Raw genomic sequence first — 25365 nt, 5'->3', positions numbered from 1 at the left:
GATTGAACAGACATTGGTACTCTTCTTGTTCTTCCTTTGAGAACAGCTTAACAAACGGTTCGTGTTAATGATCTTAGAAATATGAAAATGCCAGATAAGATCTTTCGGCATGACAACGACAATATGCTACAGTATTTGATAAACTTTTGTGATTTATTAATTTTTTTTGTCTTTCTTTTAGAACAAAATTTAATGCATGGGGGCATATAATTTTGCATAACAAACCTTAATTCTCTACAACGCATCGGATTGCGGTCCATACCCTCACTCAATTGTGTGCCTCAACTGTTGTCCATTACATACCCTTTCCATTACCTGAAACATTATGAATCCGTATAACGAACTTGAACAGCCTTTTTCAAAGTAAGAGGTGTCCGATTCCTTTACTGTCGGCCTCCATGTTCAACTGAATTGTCAAGTGTTGACTTATCTTTGTGATGCTTTCATAGAAAAAAGAAAGGGTAAGTTGCCCTGCTCTGCAAAATTTTGCGGTCAGCTTTCGCTTTTGCCCGATGTCAGGCTATTCTGGATTCAGGGTAATTTAGAATGGAAGGATGGAATAAATAGCAAAAATCCGGCATCGATTTTTTTTTCTATTATGACGCTAATAAAAGTACATGCTTGGCATACACCAATGAACACCAAGTTCAATAACAAAAGCTGAATACTTAAGTTTAGGACTTGAATTTTGTAGTCACAAACTTTCAAATAAGTTAATCCAAGAATGAATGTTCTTGTGAGTGAATGGGTCATTTGAGGAATGTCATAATACGTAAGCTTACATAGCTGATATAAACATTGATGAATCCCGGCCTATTGCCAGAGATGATAGATATATAAAGTCAATAGTTACTAAAATTATTCGTGTTCAGGTTGTTTTCCTGTCTGTTAATCCGACCTGTAATAGGATCAGTGTTTCAACTTCTACCTGGTTTTCAGGAGATCCTAATGCTGAATTCCTAATTCATCTCCCGATAAGAAAAAAGATGCCGAAACTATTGAATATGTCTATATAGCTCTCAGGCTGAGAGCCATCTGGCGATTTTCTATCAAAAATCGCGACAATTTTGCAGATTGTTTGAAAAGGAAAGTGGAAACATTGAGTTGGATGTCACCGCAAAGAAATAGAGAGAGAAACAAAGATGTTGTGACTCATAGTCGTTATTTTAACATGCTTTAAATCTTATGTATATATTAAAAATAGCAATCAAGTTTGTGATCTTTTAACGGGCTACAAATTTGACATAGAAACAGTCGATAAATACAACAACGGATAAAAAGGCGGATTTATTTGGTGTTCCATTTTTAACATGTGCTTAAATTGATAATGTGATTGACAAAAAAAAAGAAAAAAAAAGAAAGATCGACTTCATAAAAATTAAGCAATGAAATTAAAGCACACTTTTTAACAAAGTAGCCTGGAACAGTCTTTTTCTATTTGGTGTTACTATTATGGTAGAATAGTGAAAGATAATGGTAGAATAGTGAAAGATAATGTGCATCAACATAAATGGATTTCTTGTCTTAAAACTGTAGTGATAACGAAACCTGCGTTAATATCTTACATTTGAAACTGGCAATCTTGTTGGCTAGCCTACAGCGAGTGGGGCTAAAAAAAATTGATCGGCCTTAAACGCTTTTTCATTTATAGCTTCCATAGCTTCCTTATAGAATATTTACGATTAAGTAGCGAGGTAAATCAAAACAGGCCATGTTTTGCCAGGTTACTGAAATACTATATTTGCAATGTCTCGAGAATGGTCTGGCGGCGAGGGCCTATTTGAGACATGACAGTGATGGTGGGGTGGGGGAGGGAGCAATATGCTTCAGATTTTTTTTCGCTGAGGTAGAGGAGAAGGTGTTATACAATGTTTGTTTCTAATCTGTCTAAAAGCTTTAGCTCTATTAGACTCACTGACACTTATATTCTATTCACGGTGAAGTAGTGAGGTAAATCGACGGACTATATCTATGCAGGTTATAAAAATAGCGGATATGTAATGTCATGATATCTTCACGACGGCTTAGCTGATTTTTATTGGATGATGAATTAGAGGAGGTGACAAAGCTAATTCATTATATGCTGTATGTGTCCAGATTTTTTGTATACAAATAACGATCTGGACTTAGAGGGTTTAAGGGGGTATTAGATCAGCTCTTATTATTTTTAATTGGTGTTCCTTTTAATTTTTGTTTCATTATTCATTTTAATTTTTGCCTATTTTTGGTTTCATATCTCCATGCATAGTAGTATCTATTATTTCTATGTTTAATGCGACTGCAGTATTAAATTTGATTTCTGTTTGTTTTAGGTCTCATCTATTCATTCATGATAATTTCTGTTTGCTTTAAGTTTGAATTGTAAAATTTCGTTTGTCTTTGCTCGTTACAGTTTTATATAGCTATTTGCTTTTCTTTGAAAACTATTATTTTTTTAATATATTTTAAATTAATCCTAAGAATGAAGGCCACCGATGCATATTTATTTACTTTTTTTCTTCGATCATGATCGTGTCAGACCGGTTGCGCAGCTCTGTTGGCCTCTGGTTGCTTGATGCTTTTATGAGTTGTTAGCTGCAGTAGTAGTTATGGTGCCGAATGTTTGATATGAAGATGACCAATGTTGCATAAGCTGAAAGTTCTAGATGGCCAGGCGATTTAGAACTATCAAAAAGCTATTTTCCCAACCCCATAGTTCCAAAGGCCATACAACGGCCAAACGGCACATTCTTCACTAAGCGTATATAAGTCCGTACACGATAGATGGCTATAACGGGCACTTGCCAATTACGGCAAGTAATTGGCAAAAGTAGGTTACTTTTATGAGGAAAATATACCCAAAGAATCATAATCAATGAGAGTGTTGTACAGAAACTTCTTCATGCCATTGTTTCTATATTGGTAGGACTTGACAATTATTCGTCTTTGAACTCGAGTTCAAAGCCATGCAGTTTCGTCTTAGGCCCGGGAGTTTTGACTCGGCTTTTGCACAATACGTTATGACAACGCTCAATAAAGCATAAATGCACTTTAGTATAACGATCTAAGGGTAGGGTGTGGTAGATCCCTCATTATGTAGGATATATTTTTTTCGTTATAATTTTTCATGTCGTCTTCTTCCTTTATTTGAAAAAATAAACTTTATTTTTATTTATTTTTTTTAAAATTCAGTTTGCCTTTAGTCATGTGTAAATTCAAATATTCAAACCAATGAGTATCCCTCTTCCTTTGATCTGGTGTGTATGGTATATGACCATTGACAATGGGGTATTCTAAATAAATTATTCCGATATTCCAGTCAGCCACTATTCCTCTCATTAATTTTTTTTTCTCGTTGTGATTTTTATTCTTCTCTCTTTGACAATCTTATTGGAGAGCCTCTCATTCTATTTGGAATCTTCCAGTTCCTTTATTCTAAGGCTATCTGATCACATGAATAGAATTTCCAGTCTCTAGGCACTTCATTTCCGGATTTACGATGCTTTTATGCTAGTCCATAATATCCTTCTCTTTCCCGGTTGTTAGCAAGAAAATTGTTTCTACTGGGTCATGTGAACTGATGTTAGATCGGTATTGCCAAAGATTGAGAATATTTTTGGTTAAAATATTGGCCGTGGCCTATTTTAGGCATAAAATACATTCAAGCCAAGTGCCTGCAAATCTAATGTGAAATGGACGATTGAACGGTGTCAAAATTACTGATGGGTTTAACATAAAATCTATAGGAAAATAACAAAAAATAAACCCCTTATCAGTTAATATAGCTGTTTTTTTTCTTATTCCTAATTGACTTAGTAAAGACCGAGGGGCCTTTTTTCTATATATATATATATATATATATATATATATATATATATATATATATATATATATATATATATATATATATATATATATAAACTCTAAACTATAAACTAAAAGAAATCAATAAAAACAAACAAAATTTATACCTAATAAACTAATTACATATAGTTTATTGCTCTTATTTTTTTCAATGCAACAGCGGAACCAAATCTCCTTGACCTTTTCGGTTCCGGTTCATTAGACTTATCTGACATATCAGGTCCACCTGGTTGTCCACCATCCCAGGTCCGCTGTTGCATTGAAAAAAATAAGAGCAATAAACTATATGTAATTAGTTTATTGGGTATAAATTTTGTTTGTTTTTATTGATTTCTTTTAGTTTTACTGCTGATGGTTAACACAGTATATTTGTTCGAAATATCCAGTTAAAAATATTATATCTGTTCACTGTCGATTTTTCGTAAAAAGTCAGATAAATATGGATTTGATGATAAATTGTCCCTTATTCACAGATAGGTTTTGCAGTAGAAGAAAGCATGGCCGACCTTAGCTGTCTAATCGGCTTGGAACATAAAATAACTTGGGGGAATGGTGCTAGTAGACCCCAAATCAGGCTGACAAAATTGTCTCTGATTGATCAAGACTTGTACCCGTTAGTCCCTGGGTCAAGGGGACAGTAATATACAAAAAAGTTGGGAAACCCCAAAACTGAGGCCCAAAAAAGGATAAAAATAATTTTTGCTGATTTGCTTGAACTTATATTCTTAAGTCTTTGATCCATTTGTGCCCCATTATCCAAGCAAAAAGTGAAAAAAAAATATCTGTTCGCTAAAAATGGGGTCCAGAAAAGGGCCTAAAAACTGTTCCGAGCAGCTTTAAACTTGACTAAACTTTAAACCCATACGTAAGTTCCTGCGTCAGGGGACCCAAATCTTTAACAAATATTGAGCAACGGGCTCCAACACGGTTGGCCAAAAATTTGAAACAAGGAGAAAATAATAATGTAGGCTTAATGCTGCTACAGAAAAAATACAAAAGAAAAAATCTAGAGTAATCATGTTTTGACTTTCAATTTTGTTTTCTATTTAAAAGCACACTTTTTTTCATGATGTTTTCTTTTGATTCTATTTAACAAAAAAAAAAAAAAAAAAAAAAAAAAAAAAAAGTCGATGAATAAAAGTTTCAAATGAACATTGGTGATCTTTGAAGCAATCTGTTTAGTTTGTTAAACAATTTTTAATTGGCTGATAAATAAAGGATTTCCAATTGATTTAATGCAATTTTTGATTTTCTAACTATTTAAAATATATTTTGATTCAGTAATATGTAAGAAATTAGTTTTGTGAACAATGCATTGAGGTGGGCAAAGATCAGGGTGCCAGGGGTATAAAACCCGCCTAGAAGTTTCAAAACTCTGTTGTTCCGCTAGAAAAATACTCTGTTGTGCTGAAATTTGATAATACGGCCTTTTTATGTCCCTCTCCTAGATTTTGCAGCTTCTGTTTTCTATGTTTAATTTAGCGAAATGAAACTCAAAATTATCAACCGTTGATTCTCTTCTGGATTTTCTTCTCGTCTCAGTATACGATGCCTCGTATGCGTATCGGCTATTTAGATATATTGTTGTTTTTTTGTTTTTTTTTACCGTTACTAGATTCGTAGCTCTTGTCCTAAAAGGATACCATAAAGACTCCTTGGTAACTTATTTGGAATTTCCTCAATTTTCGTGGTAAAAATTTTATTAACTCGAAGTGGTTTTCTTTCTATCTTACTATTCAATTTATTGGGCAAGATGTCACAAACATTTTCAGTTGTTTATTGTGCCAGATAGAAAGTCTTCTTGATTTGGAGATTTTTCTCCGTACTTAAAAATACGACTTGACTAGAAGTAGAAGGTTTAATTGGCAGTTGAAAGAAGAGAGAAAGGAAGTGCAATGGAAGTGCAATCACTTGGTAGAATCCTTTAAAATGAGTGAGCTCGAGGACTTTACTTAGAAATTTATGAGTTTTTTTTTCGTCCACATGATCTTTTTTTTGCTCGTTTGCCTTCAAAGGGATAATAATGATATTAGCCCTTTGAAATGATAACATCCAATGAAAGAAAAGATAGAGCTATTTGCTTAGGGTTTTCTGCGAATTGAGATAATAAGGGAAATCTGAGGGTTGCCACTTAACTAATTTTTGAGCTCAGTTTATTTCTACTGTCTAGTTCAACTTTTTCTTTCATTTTAGTATCTGTATTTACTTTAAGTTTGAAAACCAATGAAGCTATATACATTGTCACCAAGACGTTTTTTATTATCATTTTCTTTTCATACGATGATGGACATTTGAACAGCTAAAAGTAAAGTCTATGATGTTGACGAAAACTCAACATGAAGACGTGTTTAAAGATTTTTACGTCTAAGTCATTTCTACCATAGTTTAATGACCGAGGCACACTATGGTCACATATGTCGACAAAAAAAATTATGAATGAGATGGAACGTTTCTTAGTTTTGACATTACGTTTCGAAACAGAAATTTAAAATGACAAGAATTTGGTTGAAAAAGTTTGTACCAACACTAATTTGTTCCCGACTATTTGCTTCTAATACCTGTTACAAAAAGAAAAAAACTACTGTTTAAGCTTCTATCTTTTCTAGTTTCAAAAATTATGCCTTGATTCTTGACTCTGATTGGCCAATAACAAATTTTATGCTTGAAAGTTGAATGATGTTCAACTCGAGAAATTATGACGGGCATGCATAATTGACGCTGTAGTCGTGCATGGTCTTGATTGTATCGACATGTAGCCTATGACTATAATACGGCCCCTACATAATAAGCACCGGGAAGAGTGATTTTTTTTCTTGAGTTAGTAGCGAATCTGGCAGGCTCTTCAACCATTTTTTATGAATTGCGTGAAATATTGTACAAACCAGCCAAAAAGGCACGCTTTGAGGACGTTTTGGCGAGCAAAAATACGGCTTCATTGCCTCTTCATTTCTCCTCCACAAACTCGCTTCTCCTGGAAGCTATCGGAAGTTTTTTAATTGCCCTGGGAGGCAGTTTCGCTTTTTTGGTGTGCATTGGCTTAAGTTTATTTTAGGTTCGTCAGCCGTCAAAACTGAGCAGTTCCTTCTTTCAGGTATATGGTAAAATTGTATCTGAGGATGGTGAAGAAAGGTTTGAATGGTTTCATAGCTATTCCAAAATTTACCATCCCAAGGGAAAATACGACCCGAAAGGTGTGTTTATGTACTTCGATAACTACAACGTAGAAGTACGAGAGAGAGTTAAATGCATCACTGCTAGCGAAGGTTAGTAGGTTTTGTTTTGTATATTCTGTTATTCTTTCGCTAATAAGAACTTGTAGCTGCCATTTCACGACACATTTTTTTGGATATTTAACATTGTTTCTATGCCCATATTTAGAGCTGACGCCATTAAAGTTTTGTATGTAGCTGTGAAGAATACCAAATTGGTAGGGTATCTTGAAACAGTTTTATTTGCATTTGCATCAGAAAGGAAATTAATATTCACCATATACAGACCTAGCCTATACCAATTCAGGGTATATATTTGCACTTTAGTGAGTATATGTGTATGTATGTGTATATGTGTGTATGTGTGTATGTATATGTATGTATATGTATGTGTATGTATATGTATGTATATATATATATATATATATATATATATATATGTATATATGTAAGCCCTATAGATAGGTAGAGTAGCTCCATAGGAGGCTTAGGCCAAGTAGGACCTTGTCCCAGTGGGGCCCATAATAGAAACTGGGAAACCCTCCCCTGGGGGTCATAATTTCAGGTGGAGGAGGAAGAAGGCCCCTCAAATGTACACTCAGCAGGGCCAACTGCCGTGTTCACGCGTCAGATGAGTTACAAACCTTCTCCCAGTAATGGGTTAAATTGCATGGTGAAGCAGAACACCATCGTGGGAGGATCCTCTATAGGAGGACAACTGCGGCAGGGCGTAAGATCCAGATTTATGGACAACGGCCTCTGTAAAGGGCTGCCTCGACCCTTTCGGGGTACCTGCAAGACTGGGAAACTTGCGGTCAATTTTTCCCACTTGAGGAGTGGCGCCCCTCGAGGAAATTATAGCCTAGTAAACAACACAGCACTCGTACGGGATTCTGATTATTGGATAATTTTCTGGGCTTGGTTTGTTTTGATGGGCGTTTTCGGGCTGAAAAACCTCTTCCTAGCTAATTTATCTACTATGGGCTGCCTCCCCGTAGTAGCATAATATTTGTAGGCATGAATATATAATGAGTCGGAGGTAATAGGCTTGGGACTGTCTGTGCAGGATTTCGACTCTTGTTGATAGAAGAGCATCGCCAAGTGCTGAAAACCATGTTGTGACCAAGATGGGCCCAGGATTGCACAAAGCCTCCAACTTACTGGAGGTCCCAGAGACTTCTTGCTGTCCGGTTCTAAGCCGGCTTAAGCGCTTCGGTGTAGACTTGAGAAGATATGTTGGTCCCCATCCTGCACTGGTATCCGGGATCACTGCTTTTCTTGAGGCCAAAATAATTTCAAAGATTTAAAGAACATGAAAATTGGAACTTGGAATGTTACGACGTTAAAAAATGACTATCGCATCGACATTTTGACTGACGAATTCAGACGGTTTGAACTGGATTTATTAGGAGTTTCAGAAACTCATATCCCAGGGGTAGGAAGCATGAAATTAGGTGACATAGAATTTGTTTACTCAGGAAGGAAGGATGGGGTACATAGACAGGGAGTAGGGCTCATGATGAATAAGGAAGCTGCTAAGTCTTGTTTAGGCTGGGAAGGTATTAATAATAGAATACTAATTGCTCATTTTATGACTAAAAAGTTTAGGGTATCAGTTATAGTAGTATATGCCCCCATTGAACCAACTGATGGAGATACTAGTGACTCAGATGAATTTTACTTACAGTTACAGGAGCAAATAGACAGGGTACCAGGTAGAAATATGGTGTTTTTGCTAGGAGATTTTAATGCCCAGGTTGGTAGAAATAGGGATAGATGGTATCCTAGCCTAGGTAATTTTGGTGTAGGAAAAGAAAACAGTAATGGCTATAGGCTTTTGCAATTTTGTAGGTATAACAACCTAGTTATAACCAATACGGTGTTTGGTCACAAAATGGCCCATAAGTTGACATGGTATTCACGTGATGGTAAGACAGCAAACCTTATTGATTATGTTATTGTAAACAGAAGACTAGCAGGATCAATACAAGATACTAGGGTGTATAGGAGTGCCGTTATTGATGTTAAAAGTAAAGATCACCATCTAGTAGTGTCTAAGGTTAATTTAAAGCTGAAATTTCGGAAGAGTAACTCCCTCCCGGGAAGTTATGATGTTGGTAGACTTCAGGATGAAAATTTGAGAAAAAAATTCCAGGAACAGTTGAGTACTAAACTTGAGGGTTTAAAATTTGACAATGTGGAAGATGGATGGAATAATTTCAGAAAAACAATTTGTGAAGTTGCTGATGGTTTCCTAGGGAAGAGTGCTAAGACAGCAACTAGGAATATTAATGAAAAAGCTTTAGGTTTAATAGAGAGTAGAAGGGGTTTGTATAAGAATTATCTGAGCGATAGGTCGTATGAAAACAAAAGGGATGTAAAGAAAGTGGAGAAAGCATTAAAATATGAACTAAGGAGATGTGAAATGGAGGCGATGGATAAAATTGCTGAGGATCTGGAAGATGCGGCTAGACGGCATAATAGTAAAATATTATACTGGCATGTTAATAAATTGAAAGGGAGTAGCCGATCCGGACTAGTCCCAGTTAAAGATAGAAATGGGGTCACAATTAGTGATAAGGAAAAAGTTAAAGAAAGATGGGTGGAACATTTTGAGAATGTGCTAAACCGAGATACAGTTGCAGGAAAAGATATAGATGAAAATGAAAAAGTTTGTGATACCTTGGATGTGAAGGAAGATTTGTTTAGTGAGGAAGAATTAGCGACAGTACTAGAAGGATTAAAAAATAATAAGGCCCCAGGTGCTGATAGTATGATTAATGAGTTCCTTAAATATGGTGGCTCTGAGGTTAGGAATAAGCTACTGAAGATTATGAACATGATTTTTGAAAAAGGGGAAGTACCCAATGATTTTAGGAAAACCTTAATTAAACCACTGTATAAGAAAGGTGACAAGAGTGAATGTCGGAATTATCGAGGCATTAGTCTGGTCTCTGTAGGTAGCAAATTACTGAGTAATATGATACTTTTTAGACTGAGACATGCTGTAGACAAAGTTTTAAGGGAAGAACAATGCGGTTTTAGAAAAGGTAGAGGATGTGTCGACCATGTTTTCACTCTTAGGTTAATAATTGAGAAGTCCCTTCGTTGTCAAACACCTTTGGTCCTTAGTTTTATCGATTATGAGCAAGCTTTCGATTCTGTTGATAGAACAGCGTTAACAAAGGTCTTATCGTTATATGGTATACCAGAAAAATACATTAAAGTGATTTGCGCTATGTACGAGAATAATACTGCTGCGGTTAAGGTAGGAAATGAGGTTAGCAACTGGTTTTGTATTAAATCAGGAGTTAAGCAGGGTTGTGTTCTATCCCCCTTTATATGGATCATTTTGATGGACTTCGTCTTAAGGAGCACAGGAAAGGCAATTGGAGACCATGGAATCAAATGGGGAGGAAGAACGCTCCTGGACTTAGATTATGCTGATGATTTAAGCATATTAGATGAAAGTGTGAGCAAAATGAATGAATTTTTAGAGGTTTTACGAGTTCAGGGTGCTAAAATAGGCTTGAAAATTAATGTTAAGAAGACTAAGTCACTAAGGTTAGGAATAAGTGAAGATGAACAGGTGACCTTAGGTAACGAAAAAATTGATCAGGTTGGGAGCTTCAGTTACCTTGGTAGTATTATTAGTAAAGATGGTGGGAGCAGTGAAGGTGTTAAAAGTAGAATAGCTAAAGCTCAGGGTGTTTTTTCACAGTTAAAAAAAGTTTGGAAGAATAGAAAGATAAGCCTACAAACCAAGATTAGAATATTGGAAGCTACAGTGATGACAGTGGTCAAATATGGCTCTGAAGCATGGACACTCCGAAAAGCAGATGAAAATTTACTAGATGTTTTCCAGAGAAATTGCCTACGGATTGTTCTGGGTACCCGGCTGACTGACCGTATTTCAAACAGTAGGTTGTACGAAAAGTGTGGTTCAATCCCGCTTTCTGGGGCTATAATGAAAGAAAGGTTGAGATGGCTAGGCCACGTTCTACGGATGAAGGATGACAGATTACCAAAGATTGTCCTTTTTGGCCAACCGTCTGGGGCTACACGGAAAGCAGGTCGTCCTTGTCTGGGTTGGGAGGATGTCATAAATAAGGATTTAAAGGAAATGGGAACTTCCTGGGAGGGTGTAAAGAGGGAGGCTTTAAATAGATTAGGTTGGAGGAGGAGCGTGCGTAGCTGTGTTGGCCTCAGGCGGCTTGGTGCTGTAGTGAGTTATTAGTAGTAGTAGTAGTAAAATGAGACAAATACGTAAGTATAAAATTTTTACGACATACATTTTGAGAAGGTTCACCCCTAAAGTAAAATTTTTTTTTTTGCTTTGGTTTCTTGAAATAGTGTGATGGATTCCTCTTTTGACAGTGAATCAGCTCTTTCAAGATATTTTCTTAAGAATATTTTCAGAATCAGAGCTGGAAGATTAGATCTTTCATCCCTGTAAAAAAAAAATCTGTCAAATAGTTGAGTTTCCTGTTTTTTTTTGTTTTTTTAGTTCATAATTTTGAAATCTCCTTATTTTTCTTTTACTTGGATCCTAAAGAACTAAAACAAGAATGGAAGCTGAACTCTTTAAAATACAAAAGGTTTTCGATACATCCAAACTTGAAGCATGGCAGGTTGAAGAGATTAGTTTTAGACTTTTTTTTTTTTTGGTTTCTTGCATCATTAAGAGAAAAAAGAACTAATTAAGAGAAAGTGATATTGCAATACCAAGTTTATAGTATCGTCATAGCATGGTATTATTTTATGTTTTATTCTGTCAGGATTCAATATTTTCAAATATCGTAAACAGAACTTAAAGGTTTGGTAAAAGTTACGAGGGAAAAACGGCCTTTTCTTAAAAAAGGGCATAGCTAGTATAGGCTCTTTGGGTAGTGCAAGATGACCAAGAATTGCCTAGTGTCGAGTGAACATTTTTGTAAACAATGTAAAAGGCTTTTGATGACGAAGGGGCTTAAGACTCGTGCACGGCTATTCATAGAAGAAATGTAAAACATGAAAATTTTTGCCAACTATAGTAGGTCGATTAAGATGACTTGTATCAACCCCTGGAAACAGGCATGATTTGTTTCGGTTATTATGCTGAAACCGCAAGTAGCTTATTATCTACTTTTCTTTTACAAAATTCGAGCTCTGTAGCTTTCCTCTGCGAAAGTGGGCAAACTCGAGGACATGCAAGAACAGACGCATTCTGTGAAAAAATGTAGTAGATTACGGAGAAAATTGTAAAGGTTCTAATGCTCTTTCTCAGAGAATCCCTTTCTTCGCACTTGCCCTTTTGAACTTTATCATCATTCGTCGAAATTTATAAAGGACTAATAACCTTTGATAGATCAAGGAATTATCTATGAGTTCTAGGAGCCTCCTATTTATCAAAATTCAATCAAGCAAAATCAAACACTAGCTGTGTAATATTTATTAAAATAGATTCTAAGTGTTTAAATAAGATTGAGAGTAAAACGTCCACTGTTTTAAACTATTGCACTGCGCTGTCTTGTCGGTTTTGTAATATGATGACAACCATATGATTGCAGCGGTAGGTGCAACCTAGTAAAGAGGGTGTATCTGGAACTTTAACAACGTGTATTTAAAAGAAAACTGTGTAGCGAGAAAGAATAACCAGTTGAAACGGAATGGTAACCATTCCCCATCCCGACAAACCCTAGTAAAGTGGCGTTTTTAGCCAGTTTTGTACCATAAAACATCAGTTTTGGCCCAGAGAGGGTCAAAATATCAAAGAATGGAAATTCTAAGATAGCCAATTGATTTTTCATGATTTCGACTGAAGCATTGGAATCCCTACCTAGATAAAACACAGCAAAGTGCTGTTTTCTGCCAATTTCTGCCATAAAAATCAATTTCCAGATAAAGAGGATCAAAATGCCAACAAAAGCAGATTCCAAATTGACCAACTAGTTTTTAATGGTCTAAATCCCTAAACAGGGGGTTTTGAGCCCCTCCCCCCAATCTTGGAAAAGCGATTCACAAGTAGGACGGGAATCCTCTAAGAATCACATATCTTTCTGGAAAAGTTTAAGGGAAAAGTTCCCATTGGACAACTTTGTGGAGGCTTGAATTCAATGTAAACAAATGTCGAACAATCCACTTTGGAAAGAAAAATGAGAAATGCCCTTATCATATGTTAGGGATGGATGGATCAAGGCAGACTATTATGTCATCTGAAGTGGAGAGAGACTTGGGTGTCATAGTTGATAATGAATTAAAATTCACTATACACACACAGACAGCCGTAGCCAAAGCACTCCAAACCCTGGGCATTATAAAAAGAACAATCACTAGCAGGTCACCTATGGTGATGACTAAATTATATAAGGCATTGGTCAGGCCTAATTTGGAGTTTGGCATGTGTGTTGCTAGCCCCCTCAACAAAGGTGACCAGCGGAAGTTAGAAACAGTTCAGAGATGGGCTACGAAAGCAATTAAGGGATGCAAATATTTAAACTACTCATCCCGTCTGAAGAGGCTGAAACTCCCCACTCTTGTCTACAGACGTAAAAGGGGTGATATTATCATGACGCATAAGCTCCTGAATTACAGCTCTCCATTAAATAAGCTATTTCAACTTGACAAGTCTGCCAGAACTAGGGGGCATAGTCGGAAACTGTATCAGAAGAGAGCTGCCACTAGACTACGCAATAACTTATTCACTTATAGAATAGTGAGTTTGTGGAATTCTCTCACCGAAAAGCGGTCACTACCCCCAGCACAGCTGCCTTTAAAAGAGCCGTTGATGGAGAATAGTCATCAAAGCCATGGCGAACTGAGTGGGATGCCGTTGTGACGTCCAACCATCGTCATCACTAACCAGCGATTCTACAGGATTTAATCCTTATTTCGCTGGACAATGCGATTTAAGGTAATTTAAGGTAATGGGGGATGTGAAACTTATATTTAATGTTATATTTGAATAAAATATCATATTGACTTTTCTAGTTTTATTGACTAAACTAAACAAAGATTATTGTTTGTGTAAGGTTGAACGCGTATCTCTAGAAAAATAAGAAATGAGCAAAAATTAATTTGCAAAATTTTTCATATGTAAGTAAAGAGTGAAGTTGAGAAACTTAAAAAAATTATTGCTTCGCAGATTACGCAAGATATATCTACAAAACTAGCTTAAGCAAAAATTACTCGTGATATTTTAAAATACCACTATGAAAATTCAAGATTAGCGCTTTACTGTATTCAAAAAGTTATTGATATCATGATCAGTGAAAGACCATTGAGAACTTGTAAGTTAGTCTTTTGATTTCTGTGGATTAGTCATACAATTTTCTGATTCCGAGGGAATATGCCATTTTTTTAGGTCGGTTTTATGTTTTCAGTAAGGTGCTAGTTTTTAGAATTCTAAAAATTCTAAATTTTTTTTAAATTAAAAAAAAGAAAATTTTAATTTTTAAAAAAATCAAATTTTTTAAAAAAATTCGTAATTTTTTTTTAGGTCGGTTTTATGTTTTCAGTAAGGTGCTAGTTTTTAGAATTCTAAAAATTCCAAATTTCTTTTTAAATTAAAAAAAAAATTAATTTTTAAAAAAATCGAATTTTAAAAAAAATTCGTAATTTTTTTTAGGTTGGTTTTATGTTTTCAGTAAGGTGCTAGTTTTTAGAATTCTACAGATAGTAAAAAATATCTTCAGTTAGTTTATTTCAGTTAGTTTGTGGTTATGTCTTCAGTAATTTCCGAAGTAATTATTTTGTTTGTTTTAAGATTCAACTTCGTTCTTTATTTCCATAAGAAAAACAAAGTTTTTGTTTTGTTTGCCAATTAATAAACGAAAAACAGGAGACGAATATGGAGCAAATTCGCACTGTAAAGCTTACACTGTTAAATTGGAGCAGCACAATAACCGTGTTCAACAATTATTAATGCCTGAAGTATAACCCACAACTCTTCTTTTTCGAAATTTAGCCGTAAAGTTAGCCGTAAAGGGCGCTCAAATATAAATAAATCGCTTTTCGAAGTTAGCCGTAAAGGGCGCTCAAATAAACTATTTTACTTTAGGTTTATGAGACATGAAGTTTCCAATTTTCTCTTTATATATTATTGCAACTTTCCTCTAAATTAAAATTTTTGCCGATTACTTTCCAGGTTTTATGTACTAGTACAATCTGCTTATTTTTCAACCGTTCTTACTAAGATTTCGATTTTTCCTGTTACACTTGACCATTCCACTTAAAAATCTTGGCAAGTAAGTGTTTCATGTGCGATACTAAACCATGTAAGTTAAGGATTTTATCCAAGTGTTTTATTCGCTGGATTTTATTCTAATCCAGGCATTTATTTAAATGATACCGAATCCGTATCTATAACATGAAAATAAAAGCTCCAGCTTTACTCATTTGTTTCATTGACTGCTGCGGAAATCGTATTCGTTTTTAAATTTTCCTTGATGCTTCAAAACTGTATTCATAAATATGTCTTCGAAAATAAATATAATTGTAAAATAATATCTCCAACTGTAACATATCTATCCTAAGGTTACCTTGGCTGGTGGTGGATAGATCTGATAACAGCCAAGATAGTAGACAATACAATATAGCCATCTATCACCCTTTTCGCTTCTAATCCTTCTTAAGTAATCAAAAACGAACAACAATATTTTTGGTTTTCTTCTTGTTTGTACAGCAGTTATATTCTGATTGGCGACTTGTTGTTCTCTGATCTGATTTTCAACTGCTTGTTCTGGAATATGATCTTTAATCTGCTGTCCTGAGATAAAATTTTCAGTTTGTTGGTCTAGGATCTCATCTTCAACTTTTTGTTCTGGGATCTGATCTTCAACCTTTTTTTCTGGGACACTCCCCTCGGAAACTGTCTTCTTGCTGTGTAAATCCAATGGTGTTATTCTGTCGGAAGGAAGTGCTTGAATACCGAGGAAACTGACGATAAGGATTAACTAAAAATATAGGATTTGGATAAGAATAGACAACCTATTTGTGAGACTGATGATAGAAAAAGATCAGCAATTACTGCCAAAGATGGCACAAGCAGCTAAAAATTCCACCTACTATACAGGCCAAGATCACGAACTGTAAGTAAGGAGCGATTCAGTCCAACAGTAACCGAAACTCTAAAAAGGAGTTTTGATAACAATTAATACACTGAAAAATTGGCTTTTTATGCTGACTCAAAATACGTAAAATTTATTAAATTCAATGTTAGGCTACCCATCAAAAACTACGAGCCTGAGAAAATTCGCCGAATTTTTGAGAAAGGACAAAAACACCTCTAAAAAGTCGATTGATCTTAATGAAAATCACACCATCAGACTCAACATATCAGAGAACCCACGTGTAGAGATTTCAAGCACCTATTTACATAAATATGGAATTTTGGCATTTTTGCCAGAAGAAAGACCACGGATGTGTGTTTACTTGTTTGCTTATTTTTTTTTTTTTTTTGCCTGTCGTGATTGTATCGAACCAACAGTCCTAGAAGCTCGGGAGAAGGCTTGTTTGAACGGTAATTAAAAACTCTAGTGCCCTTTTTGAGTGACTAAAAAGATTGGAGTGTAACTATCCCCTCTTCTGCCCCCCTTTTCTCCCAAGGGCATCCGATCAAAGTTGTGAGATGCCCATTTGATTCAGCATAGTTAGAAAGTCCAAGAACTATACCCTTGGGGTTGAAAACAGTCCATGGGGAAAGTGTTGTAAGTTATGTAATCTGCCCATAACATATATTATTTGCTACTGGGAAGCACACTGAGATTTTTTTTAGGGAGAACTTTCCATGAGAGGGCAATTAATGGGAAATTTTTCGAAGGAGGGGTTGGAGGAATCTCCAGCATATTTTGAAAAATGATCTGAAATTAAATTAAAAATCCTTCAATTAAAGAAAGCAGAATTTCAAGGAGGAATCGTCCGGAGGGAATTTTCTGAGCATTGTCCAGGAGGGATTTTCTACGGTAGGAATTTTTCAAGTGAAGGGGTTTTCCGGGGTTTTCCTTTCAACTGAAAGCAAGGAGCAACATTAAAACGTAAAATAAACATAAGTTGGTCCGTATATGAGGGGGTTACCCCTTTCTCAGCCGTCTCTCGTCGCACTGAAGTTTTTTTTTGTTGCTTTAAAAAAGCTTCCTGTTCCAATTAAGTGACCTATGAAACCAATTAAGGTTTCAGTAGTCGTTTTAAAGAATTATGAAAAAAGTAAAACTTTAGCATACAGAGCGAGGGATGAGGAAGGGGCAGTTCCCTTTATACACGGAATAATTTGTGTACGTTTCAAGTAGTATTGTTGTCCCTTACTTCCAGTTGAAAAAAAAAATGTTTTTTCTTTACTTAATTAGGTTAACAATCGGCCTGAACAAGTATTGTAGTGTTATCTTGTGCGGGTCGTTTTGTTTGTTTCTTTATTAAGAGCATTTTACGGTATCGTGTTTTAAACTGATTAACTCCATAAACAAATAACTTAGCAAAAAAAAAAGAATGAAAAATGAAAAGATCAGTAATTGCCGCTTTGTTATTATGGGTGCAGATAGGAATTTTTCCTAGGGGGCAACCGACCTGCTCGGAGGAGATGAAGTATTTACCGTCCTTTATCAAAACCTAGTCTACCCTTCTTTTTGGGTGATCTTTATGAGAAGAAAGGACAATCAGTTCTCATTGCCTCCTCCTCCTCCTCAGACTTCTTATTTGACACAGTCGCAATAATCTCTTTTTTTAACCTCTCTCTATTTCTTCCCTTACGTTTTTGACAGCATTAGACCTGTTTCTTTGCTTTTTCTTTAGTCTTTTTTTTTTTTTTTCTGTTGTGTTTGACAAAAAAAGAAAGTGGTTCTCTAGAAACAATACTCTGTTTCATGTAATAACGAAAACAAGGAATAAGAAGTACATTGTGCTATCGCTTATTCTCACTTTCCAAAAAAAGTGTCTCTTTCACTCTTCCTCCTACTGGTCAGCCCTACAGTTTAAGTTCATTCACTTAACCATAATTTTAGTAACTTCAAGGGAATAAGCTGTGTTTAATATTAGCTGCCGTAGGAAAGCTAATATATCTTTAACATATGATAAACGAATTCAAATCTCTTGGTGGTAATGAAATGAGTTTCTGCTTCATTGCTTCGTATCTTTATTCTGAAGTGTTTGCAGACATATTTTACTATAGTTTTTTCTTTTATTTCTTCTTAGACTACGCGTTATATAGATTTACCAGCAAGAATTTTGCTTTTAAGACCTGTTAGATGAAAAAGCAAAACTTTTTCACGGTCACAGTATTTTCCCACGGAGAATCACTCAACAATGTACGCTATTGTGCCTTATGACGAGGGGGATTTACCCTATTCACTTAAATCGTAACTGTACATTAGCCTATTGGGGGGGATTGCTCTCCCTGTCCCTTAGATCCCCGTTATGATTATTATATTGTTAGCTTATTCGGCTTCTGAACAGTGCTTACGGTGTTTTATATATACCAAGACCCATATTTCCTAGGCATCCATTCTGTAATTAACTTTAAAAATGTAGATTAAAGCGAAATAGGATTCTAAAGTGTATACTGGGAAAGAATTGTCTCAGGTTTTTTTTTCTTTTAGATTTGTATCCATTAATTTTAAGAAAAAAGAACTTTTTTCCGGAATGAAAAGGCTAAATTAAAACTTAAACGAAAAAAAATATTGCTTTGGAGATGAAACAAGGTATATTTACAAGAATCTAGCCCCTTACTGAAAACGTAAAACTAACCCCCGAAAACAACATATTCTCTTGGGAGCAGAAAATTCAGTAATTAGCCTGTAGAAAATAATAGACTAACTTATAAGGCTCTGAATAGTCATTCGTCGGCTAAGATATCGATAATTTGTATTGTACAATTATAATTCTATGTAAAAACTCTAGCAAGCTCATTTTTCAGTAAAGCACTAATTTTTAAAAATCTACAGAAGCAAAAATTCTCACGATTCAGTTTATTTTAGCTAGTTTTGTAGATATATCTTGCATAATCTGCGAAGGAATTTTTGCTTCGGAGATTACGATTTTTTTTTGTTTTAAGTCTCAATTCCGCTTTTTACATCCATAAGAATAACTTTGTTTTAAACTTAATTTGGGTCGTTCCATTTTTTTCCGAAATAATTTTCGTGAAGTTTCTGGCTTTTTCGCTTTACAATAAACCTTTTGTAACTAACCTAGATGATAGTTGCTATTGCTGAACAAGCTTCAAATGCTTTTTCAAACGGTTCGTGGTAACGAACTGTAGTAAGGAGCGACCCGGCTCAATAGTAACCAAATCTCTAAAAAATGGAATTTTGGTACCAATAGCTACATCAAAAGAATCGCATTTTAATGCTGATTTTAAATATATAAGTTTCATCAACTTTAGTCTTACCCATCAAAAGTTACGAGCCTGAGAAAATTTGCGTTATTTTAGAAAATAGGGGGAAACACCCCCTAAAAGTCATAGAATCTTAACGAAAATCACACCATCAGATTCAGCGTATCAGAGAACCCTTCTGCAGAAGTTTCAAGCTTCTATCTACAAAAATGTGGAATTTTATATTTTTTGCCAAGAGGCAGATCACGGATGCGTGTTTATTTGTTTTTTTTGTTTTTGTTTTTTTTTTTTCCCAGGGGTGATCGTATCGACCCAGTTGTCCTAGAATGTTGCGAGAGGGCTCATTATAACAGAAATGAAAAGTTCTAGTGCCCTGTTTAAGTGACCAAAAAAATGGAGGGCACCTAGGCCCCCTCCCACGCTAATTATTTTCCCAAAGTCAACGGATCAAAATTCTGAGATAGCCATTTTATTCAGCTTAGTCGAAAAACCTTATAACTAAGTCTTTGGGGACGACTTAATTTCCCACAATCCCCGTGGGAGGGGTTACAAGTTCAAAACTTTGACCAGTGCTTACATATAGTAATGGTTATTGGGAAGTGTACAGGCGTTTTCAGGAGGATTTTTTGGTTGGAGGCAGGGGTTGAGAAGAGGGGGATATGCTGGGGGAACTTTCCATCGAAGAATTTGTAATGGAGGAAGAATTTCCATGAAGGGAGCGCATGATTTACTAGCATTACTTAAAAAAAATGAAAAAATAAATATGAAAAGTCTTTTTCAGCTGGAAGTAAGCAGCAGCATTAAAACTTAAAACGAACAGAAATTATTACCCATATGAGGGGCTCACCTCCTCCTAATACCTCGGTCTTTACGCTAAAGTATTTTGAGTAATTTCAACTATTTATATCTGCGGCAAAATTTAAGCTTTAGTGTAAAGAGCGAGGTAATCAAATCAAAGGTAATCAAGGTAATCAAATCGAGGTAATCAAATCATTTAAGTAATCAAAAAATTGGAGGGCAACTAGGCCACCTCTCTCGCTCTTTTTTTTCTCAAAATCATTTGATCAAAATTATGAGAAAGCCATTTAGCCAAAAAAAATAAATATACAAATTTTGTTTTAATTAATCCTCTGTGGAGAGCCAAAATCAAAACATTTTCACTAAATTTTACTGTTTTAAAATGTAGAGTTAAGAGAAAGAGTCAAACTTTAGCGTAAAGAGTGGGGCGTTGAGGAGGAAAAGCCCCTTTCATATACGGAGTAATTTCTGTTCGTTTTAAGTTTTAATGTCACACCTTACTTTCATTTAAAAAAACTTGTTTTTTTATTTATTTTCTCACTAGATCGTCGATTTCGAAACGTGTTTCTTAAACTTTTGATTTTTTTTTGTCTAGAAGTTTGTCCAGTAAGCGATTTACTTACCTTCAACACCCACAAAGGGATCAAGTAGAGTTTTTATTCATTTTATCAGAAAACTTTTTTTTAGGCCCACCCGTCGATATTTCAGGAGAAAATTATTATGGTAATGACCGTGAATTAAAACACCCAGGGAAAGTTTGGTGGCTTGGGGGTCCGAGAGAATGCAAATTTTATGTTTGGGGGAGGGGAGTGAGAAAGCCAAAAAATGTGGCTCTGAAACATTCATCCACCAAAAACTAGACTCAAAAATGAACCAAAACAGTTATCTTCCTAACAGCTTAAACTTTATACCACCAAAAACTAGACTCAAAAATAAACCAAAACAGTTATCTTCCTAACAGCTTAAACTTTATATTCAGATATCTATGGGTCTAGGGGGTCCCAGTTCACAGAAGTAATTTGAGGAGCAATTTTGTTTGTTTTTCGAACGACGAATCAAACACACTATTTATTTTTCCGAATCAGCATCCATTGGAAATGCTTCTTACTAGACCAGTTCTTTATAAAATGCGCTTTCAAGATTCCTCTTACTATAGGCCGTGGTTCGCTCTTTATTCGGTTACAGCTATTGCTCCAGTCGTAATCTCCCCATATCCCATGCTTTCTTGCATTTTTCATACATTTTACCTGTATTATATGTTTCGATGTGTCTGCCCTTTCTCTTCTCCCCCTCAAGTTTTACCGTTCCGAATTACCATCCTTATTTATGTGCCTATAATGTTACCTACCCTAACTACCAAAAATTGCAATCTGTGTCCCAAAAATAAAGAAAGAAAAGGGAGTAAAACTGGACGTTCTGCTGACTTCTTCTCTCCCCCGTCCCGTGCCCGTTCTTGGTTCCCCGAGGCAAATCGAAATTTTCTCTGTTTCATCAGGAGCCAACATTTGCGGCTTTTTTTAAACATATTTTATCCAAAACCAAATACAAAGTTGTCAAATTACTGGTAAGTCCTAATGGTTTTAAGCATTATACGGAAAACTGGCATTATAACCACAGCATTAAAAGTATATAACTAATTGTTAATATTACGAAGCTGTAACAGAAAGTGAATAAAACTAACCTCGGTTAAGATAAGTTTTACAGGAGCCATAGCTTAAATAGGTATCAATGCATGTGGAAAACTGTTGCATGTTCTCGTTCAAGAATCTTGTTTCAATATCATTTGCATAACTTATTGCTTTCAAGGATCTTTGGCCAGTTTCTCTTTTATTTACTTGTTGGCGTTTTCCAACGTCCCACCTTTAATCAACATGCGCCTATGCTGAGCAATAGTAGCGAAAATAATTTTTGGGGATGCGCTAAATTGAATGGATCGCGCTAAAACTTGGCCGAAACTAAAACAAAATAAAGTACGAGTTAAATCTACTCTAGGAGGTTTCTTTTTCAGGCTGGATAATTATACCGTCCTGGGATAGTATTTTTTTTTTCTGGGATTAGCACCTGAATGGGTCGATTAGAGTTTGGCCCATAGCGTAAACCTAGGTTAACATTAATCCATCGTTGCCATAGTGTTTTATCCCTATTTTCGAGAATTTGTTTCATGCCTAGAATTTTTATTTTTTGGCTTAGTAGTTTTTAGTGACTATTGCTGCTATTAGTGATTTTCATTAGCATCACGAGAATATTGTGAAAATTTAAAGGGAAAAAACATTAAAACGTTTGGTTTAGATTTTAATTACTATTGGTTTAATGTACTCAAGCTCTTTTAGCTGATCCGCATGACGAGATTATTCAACGAGATCAAAGAGATGAGATGGATTACCTTGCAATATCAATCAGTTTGATCAAGCTACGTTCACTTGAACTTTTGTATCTAAGACATCTCGATCTAAACCACAGAGCCGGGGCGTTACTCACGGGGGGGGGGGGAAGCTCGGCCCTCCGCAATAAAAAATTTAATTAATACCGTGATAATATGAATTAAGGAAGATAAAAGTTCTGAGGCGACAACTATCTAAATCTCGACCTGTCAAAATCTTGTACTCAGTTGGTAAATGCAGCGATTTTACCAGCTCAATTTCTAGATTAGTCAAAAAGATTAAAGATTAATAGGATTATGGGAAATGGATAGTAACACTGACGAAATATTTACCACTATGTAGATCACGTTGATTAATTACTGTAGTTGAGACAGTCAATAACAACGAATGATTCTGTGAAAACTTTTGAGTTGGGTAGCCACTCGACTACAACTCATTCAGCAGTAACTGGCTGATAAACAGGCTAGTATAATATCAGGTAGCATATACTATTTCTTTCAACTGCAAATGAACAAATTAAAGCCAGAAAATAAAAATGCTGAGTCTATAGGTCAGTCGAGTGTAAATAACGTGCTGTAAGGTAACCTAAAATCTTAATTATTTACTTATATTTTTAATATTTGTACGTACACTGTCTATTTTTTGGGTTTCTTCTCATCTTCCCTCCCACCCAAAAAATACACCTCCTGGAATAAATTCATGATCACGTAGACCTCAGCTCTTTCAAACAGTTCGTGGTAAGGAGCACATTCTTTCAAACGAACTGTAAGTAAGGAGCGATGCGGCTCAATAATAACCGAAACTGTAAGAAACAAAGTTTTGATAATAGTAGATACATCAAAAGAATTGGTTTGATGCTTGTTCAAAATAAAATTGATGAAGTTTAATGTGACCCATCAAATGCTATGAGCCTGAAAAAATTTGGCTAATTTTTGAAAAGGGGGGAAACATCCCTAAAAAATCAAGTGATCTTAACGAAAACCACACCATGCGATTTAGGATATCAGAGAACCTTACTGTAGGGGCTATAAGCTCCTATATACAAAATTTGGAATTTTTTACCAGAAGGAAGATCACGGATGCGTGTTTGTTTGTTTGTTTTTTTTTTTTCCAGGGGTAATCTTATCGAACCAGTGATCCTAGAAGATCGAGAGAGGGGTCATTTGATTGGAAATCAAAAGCTCTATTGCCCTTTTTAAGTGACCAAAAATGTTGGAGGGCAGCTACCCCTCCTCACACCTCTCTTTTTAACCCAAAGTTGCCCCAATAACTATGTCTTTGAGATGACTTGACCCCCCACAGCCTCCGGGGGACGAGCTGCAAATTATGAACTTTGCCCATTGCTTACATATATTATTGGGAAGTATAAAGATAATTTCGGATGGGGGGGAGGGGATTTTCTGATTACGGTTGTTTACATGGAAGGATCTTTCCACGGAAGAGTTTTCGTGGGGGGAGGGAATTTTCCCCCACGAAATTACATAAAAGAAACCAGTTTTTTTTTTAGCTGAAATTAAAGAACAAGATTGAAACTTAAAACGAACAGAAATTAGCACGTATGTAATGGGGTTGACCCTCCCTAGTAACTCGCTCTTTACGCTAAAGTTTTTTTTTGAGTTTGTAAAAAGCTTATAATTCTACTAAACAGTCTGTGTGTATTAGGAGTCATTCTTAAATAATTGGAACAGAAAGTCAAACTTTAGCGTAAAGAACGAGGTACAGAGGAGGGTACAACCCCGTCATATACGTAATAATTTCTTTTCGTTTTAAGTTTTAATGTTGCTCCTTATAATAAATTGCTCCTTACTTTATGTTGAAAAGCTTGTTTTTCTTATGCAATCAAACAATTTGTGGTAACGAACAGCAATTAAGGAGTGACCCTGCTCAAAAGAATTGGATTTTTGTGCTGATTTTAAATATGTAAGTTTCATCTAGTTTAGTTTTAACCTTCAAAAGTTACGAGCCTGAGAAAGTTCGCCTCATTTTCGAAAAAAAGGGGAAACACCCCCTAAAAGTCATATATTCTGAATGAAAATCACCATCAGATTTAGCATATCAGAGAACTTTAGTGTAAAGGTTTCAACCTCCTATCTGCAAAAATGTGGAATTTTGTATTTTTTGCCAGAAGAAAGATCACGGATGCGTATTTATTTTAATTTGTTTTTTTTCCTGGGGTGATCGTTTCGACCCACTGGCTCTAGAATGTTGCGAGGGGGCTCATTCGAGCTTAATTTAAAAGTTCTAGTGTCCTTTCTAAGTGACCAAAAAATTGGAGGGCAACTAGGCCCCTCCTAGTTGCCCCATCCTGCAGTCCCACTTTCCCAATCACGATTCTTAACAAAATTTGATGTTCTAAATTATTGATATATGTCACCTATAGTAAATGGGGGGCTGAGGAGTGCTACAGACCCCTTCTAACAAAAGTTAATTTTCAGTCTCTAATCACTAATGACTTTAATCTCTAAGTTTAATCACTCTATTTTTACTTTAAAAGCCTAGGATTTTTCTCCTCTAATTCTCTTTTTCTGATTTCTACGTCGGAAAATAATAAATTTAATTATTGATTAAAAAATAAATATATATACCCGAATTCTGGATTTTAATTTCCTTTTTGACCTCAAATTAAATGTCAGTCTTTTAAATCCATTTTTAACATTTGTACCTGTTAAAGCATTGAAAAACACTACGGTATCCATCTTCTGTTGAAGCAATTGAAGGCAAAAATGCAGAAACTAATGGGGCCTTTGTCTTGGTGACGGTCAGCTGATGCTGAGGCTCGCAAAATTAATTTGAGGTACCATATCCTCTTACAGGACTACCACTACTTTTTTTC

The 25365-nt window shown here is 35.5% G+C and overlaps 2 protein-coding genes across 6 annotated transcripts in view; one reads left to right on the top strand and one right to left on the bottom strand.

Moving 5' to 3' along the window:
* Positions 1-25365, top strand: part of LOC136030131 (D-glucuronyl C5-epimerase B-like) — a 141095-nt gene that overhangs the window by 90063 nt on the left and 25667 nt on the right. For all 5 annotated transcript variants that reach the window (XM_065708818.1, XM_065708816.1, XM_065708819.1 and 2 more), the window contains exon 4: positions 6935-7106. In XM_065708818.1, the coding sequence (XP_065564890.1) occupies positions 6935-7106 (172 nt within the window). The remainder of the gene's footprint in view (positions 1-6934; positions 7107-25365) is intronic.
* LOC136030132 (uncharacterized) lies at positions 15507-21951 on the bottom strand. Its single transcript, XM_065708820.1, has 2 exons — positions 21833-21951; positions 15507-15985 (listed from the first exon to the last, which is right to left on the bottom strand). The coding sequence occupies exons 1-2, from the start codon at positions 21860-21862 to the stop codon at positions 15557-15559; spliced, it is 459 nt and encodes a 152-aa protein (XP_065564892.1). The 5' UTR covers positions 21863-21951; the 3' UTR covers positions 15507-15556.

This window comes from Artemia franciscana, chromosome 8 (genome assembly GCF_032884065.1).
Source record: "Artemia franciscana chromosome 8, ASM3288406v1, whole genome shotgun sequence".
Classification (NCBI taxonomy): domain Eukaryota; kingdom Metazoa; phylum Arthropoda; class Branchiopoda; order Anostraca; family Artemiidae; genus Artemia; species Artemia franciscana.
The sequence above is the reverse complement of the archived record's forward strand: the minus strand, read 5'-3'. Positions and strand labels throughout refer to the sequence as shown.

Excerpts from the sequence above, each read along its gene's own strand:
- LOC136030132 (XM_065708820.1), bottom strand. The coding sequence starts at position 21,862 with ATGGCTCCTGTAAAACTTATCTTAACCGAG. Across the intron at positions 15,986-21,832 it reads TAAAACTTATCTTAACCGAG|TTAATCCTTATCGTCAGTTT; the intron begins GTTAGTTTTATT and ends CTATATTTTTAG.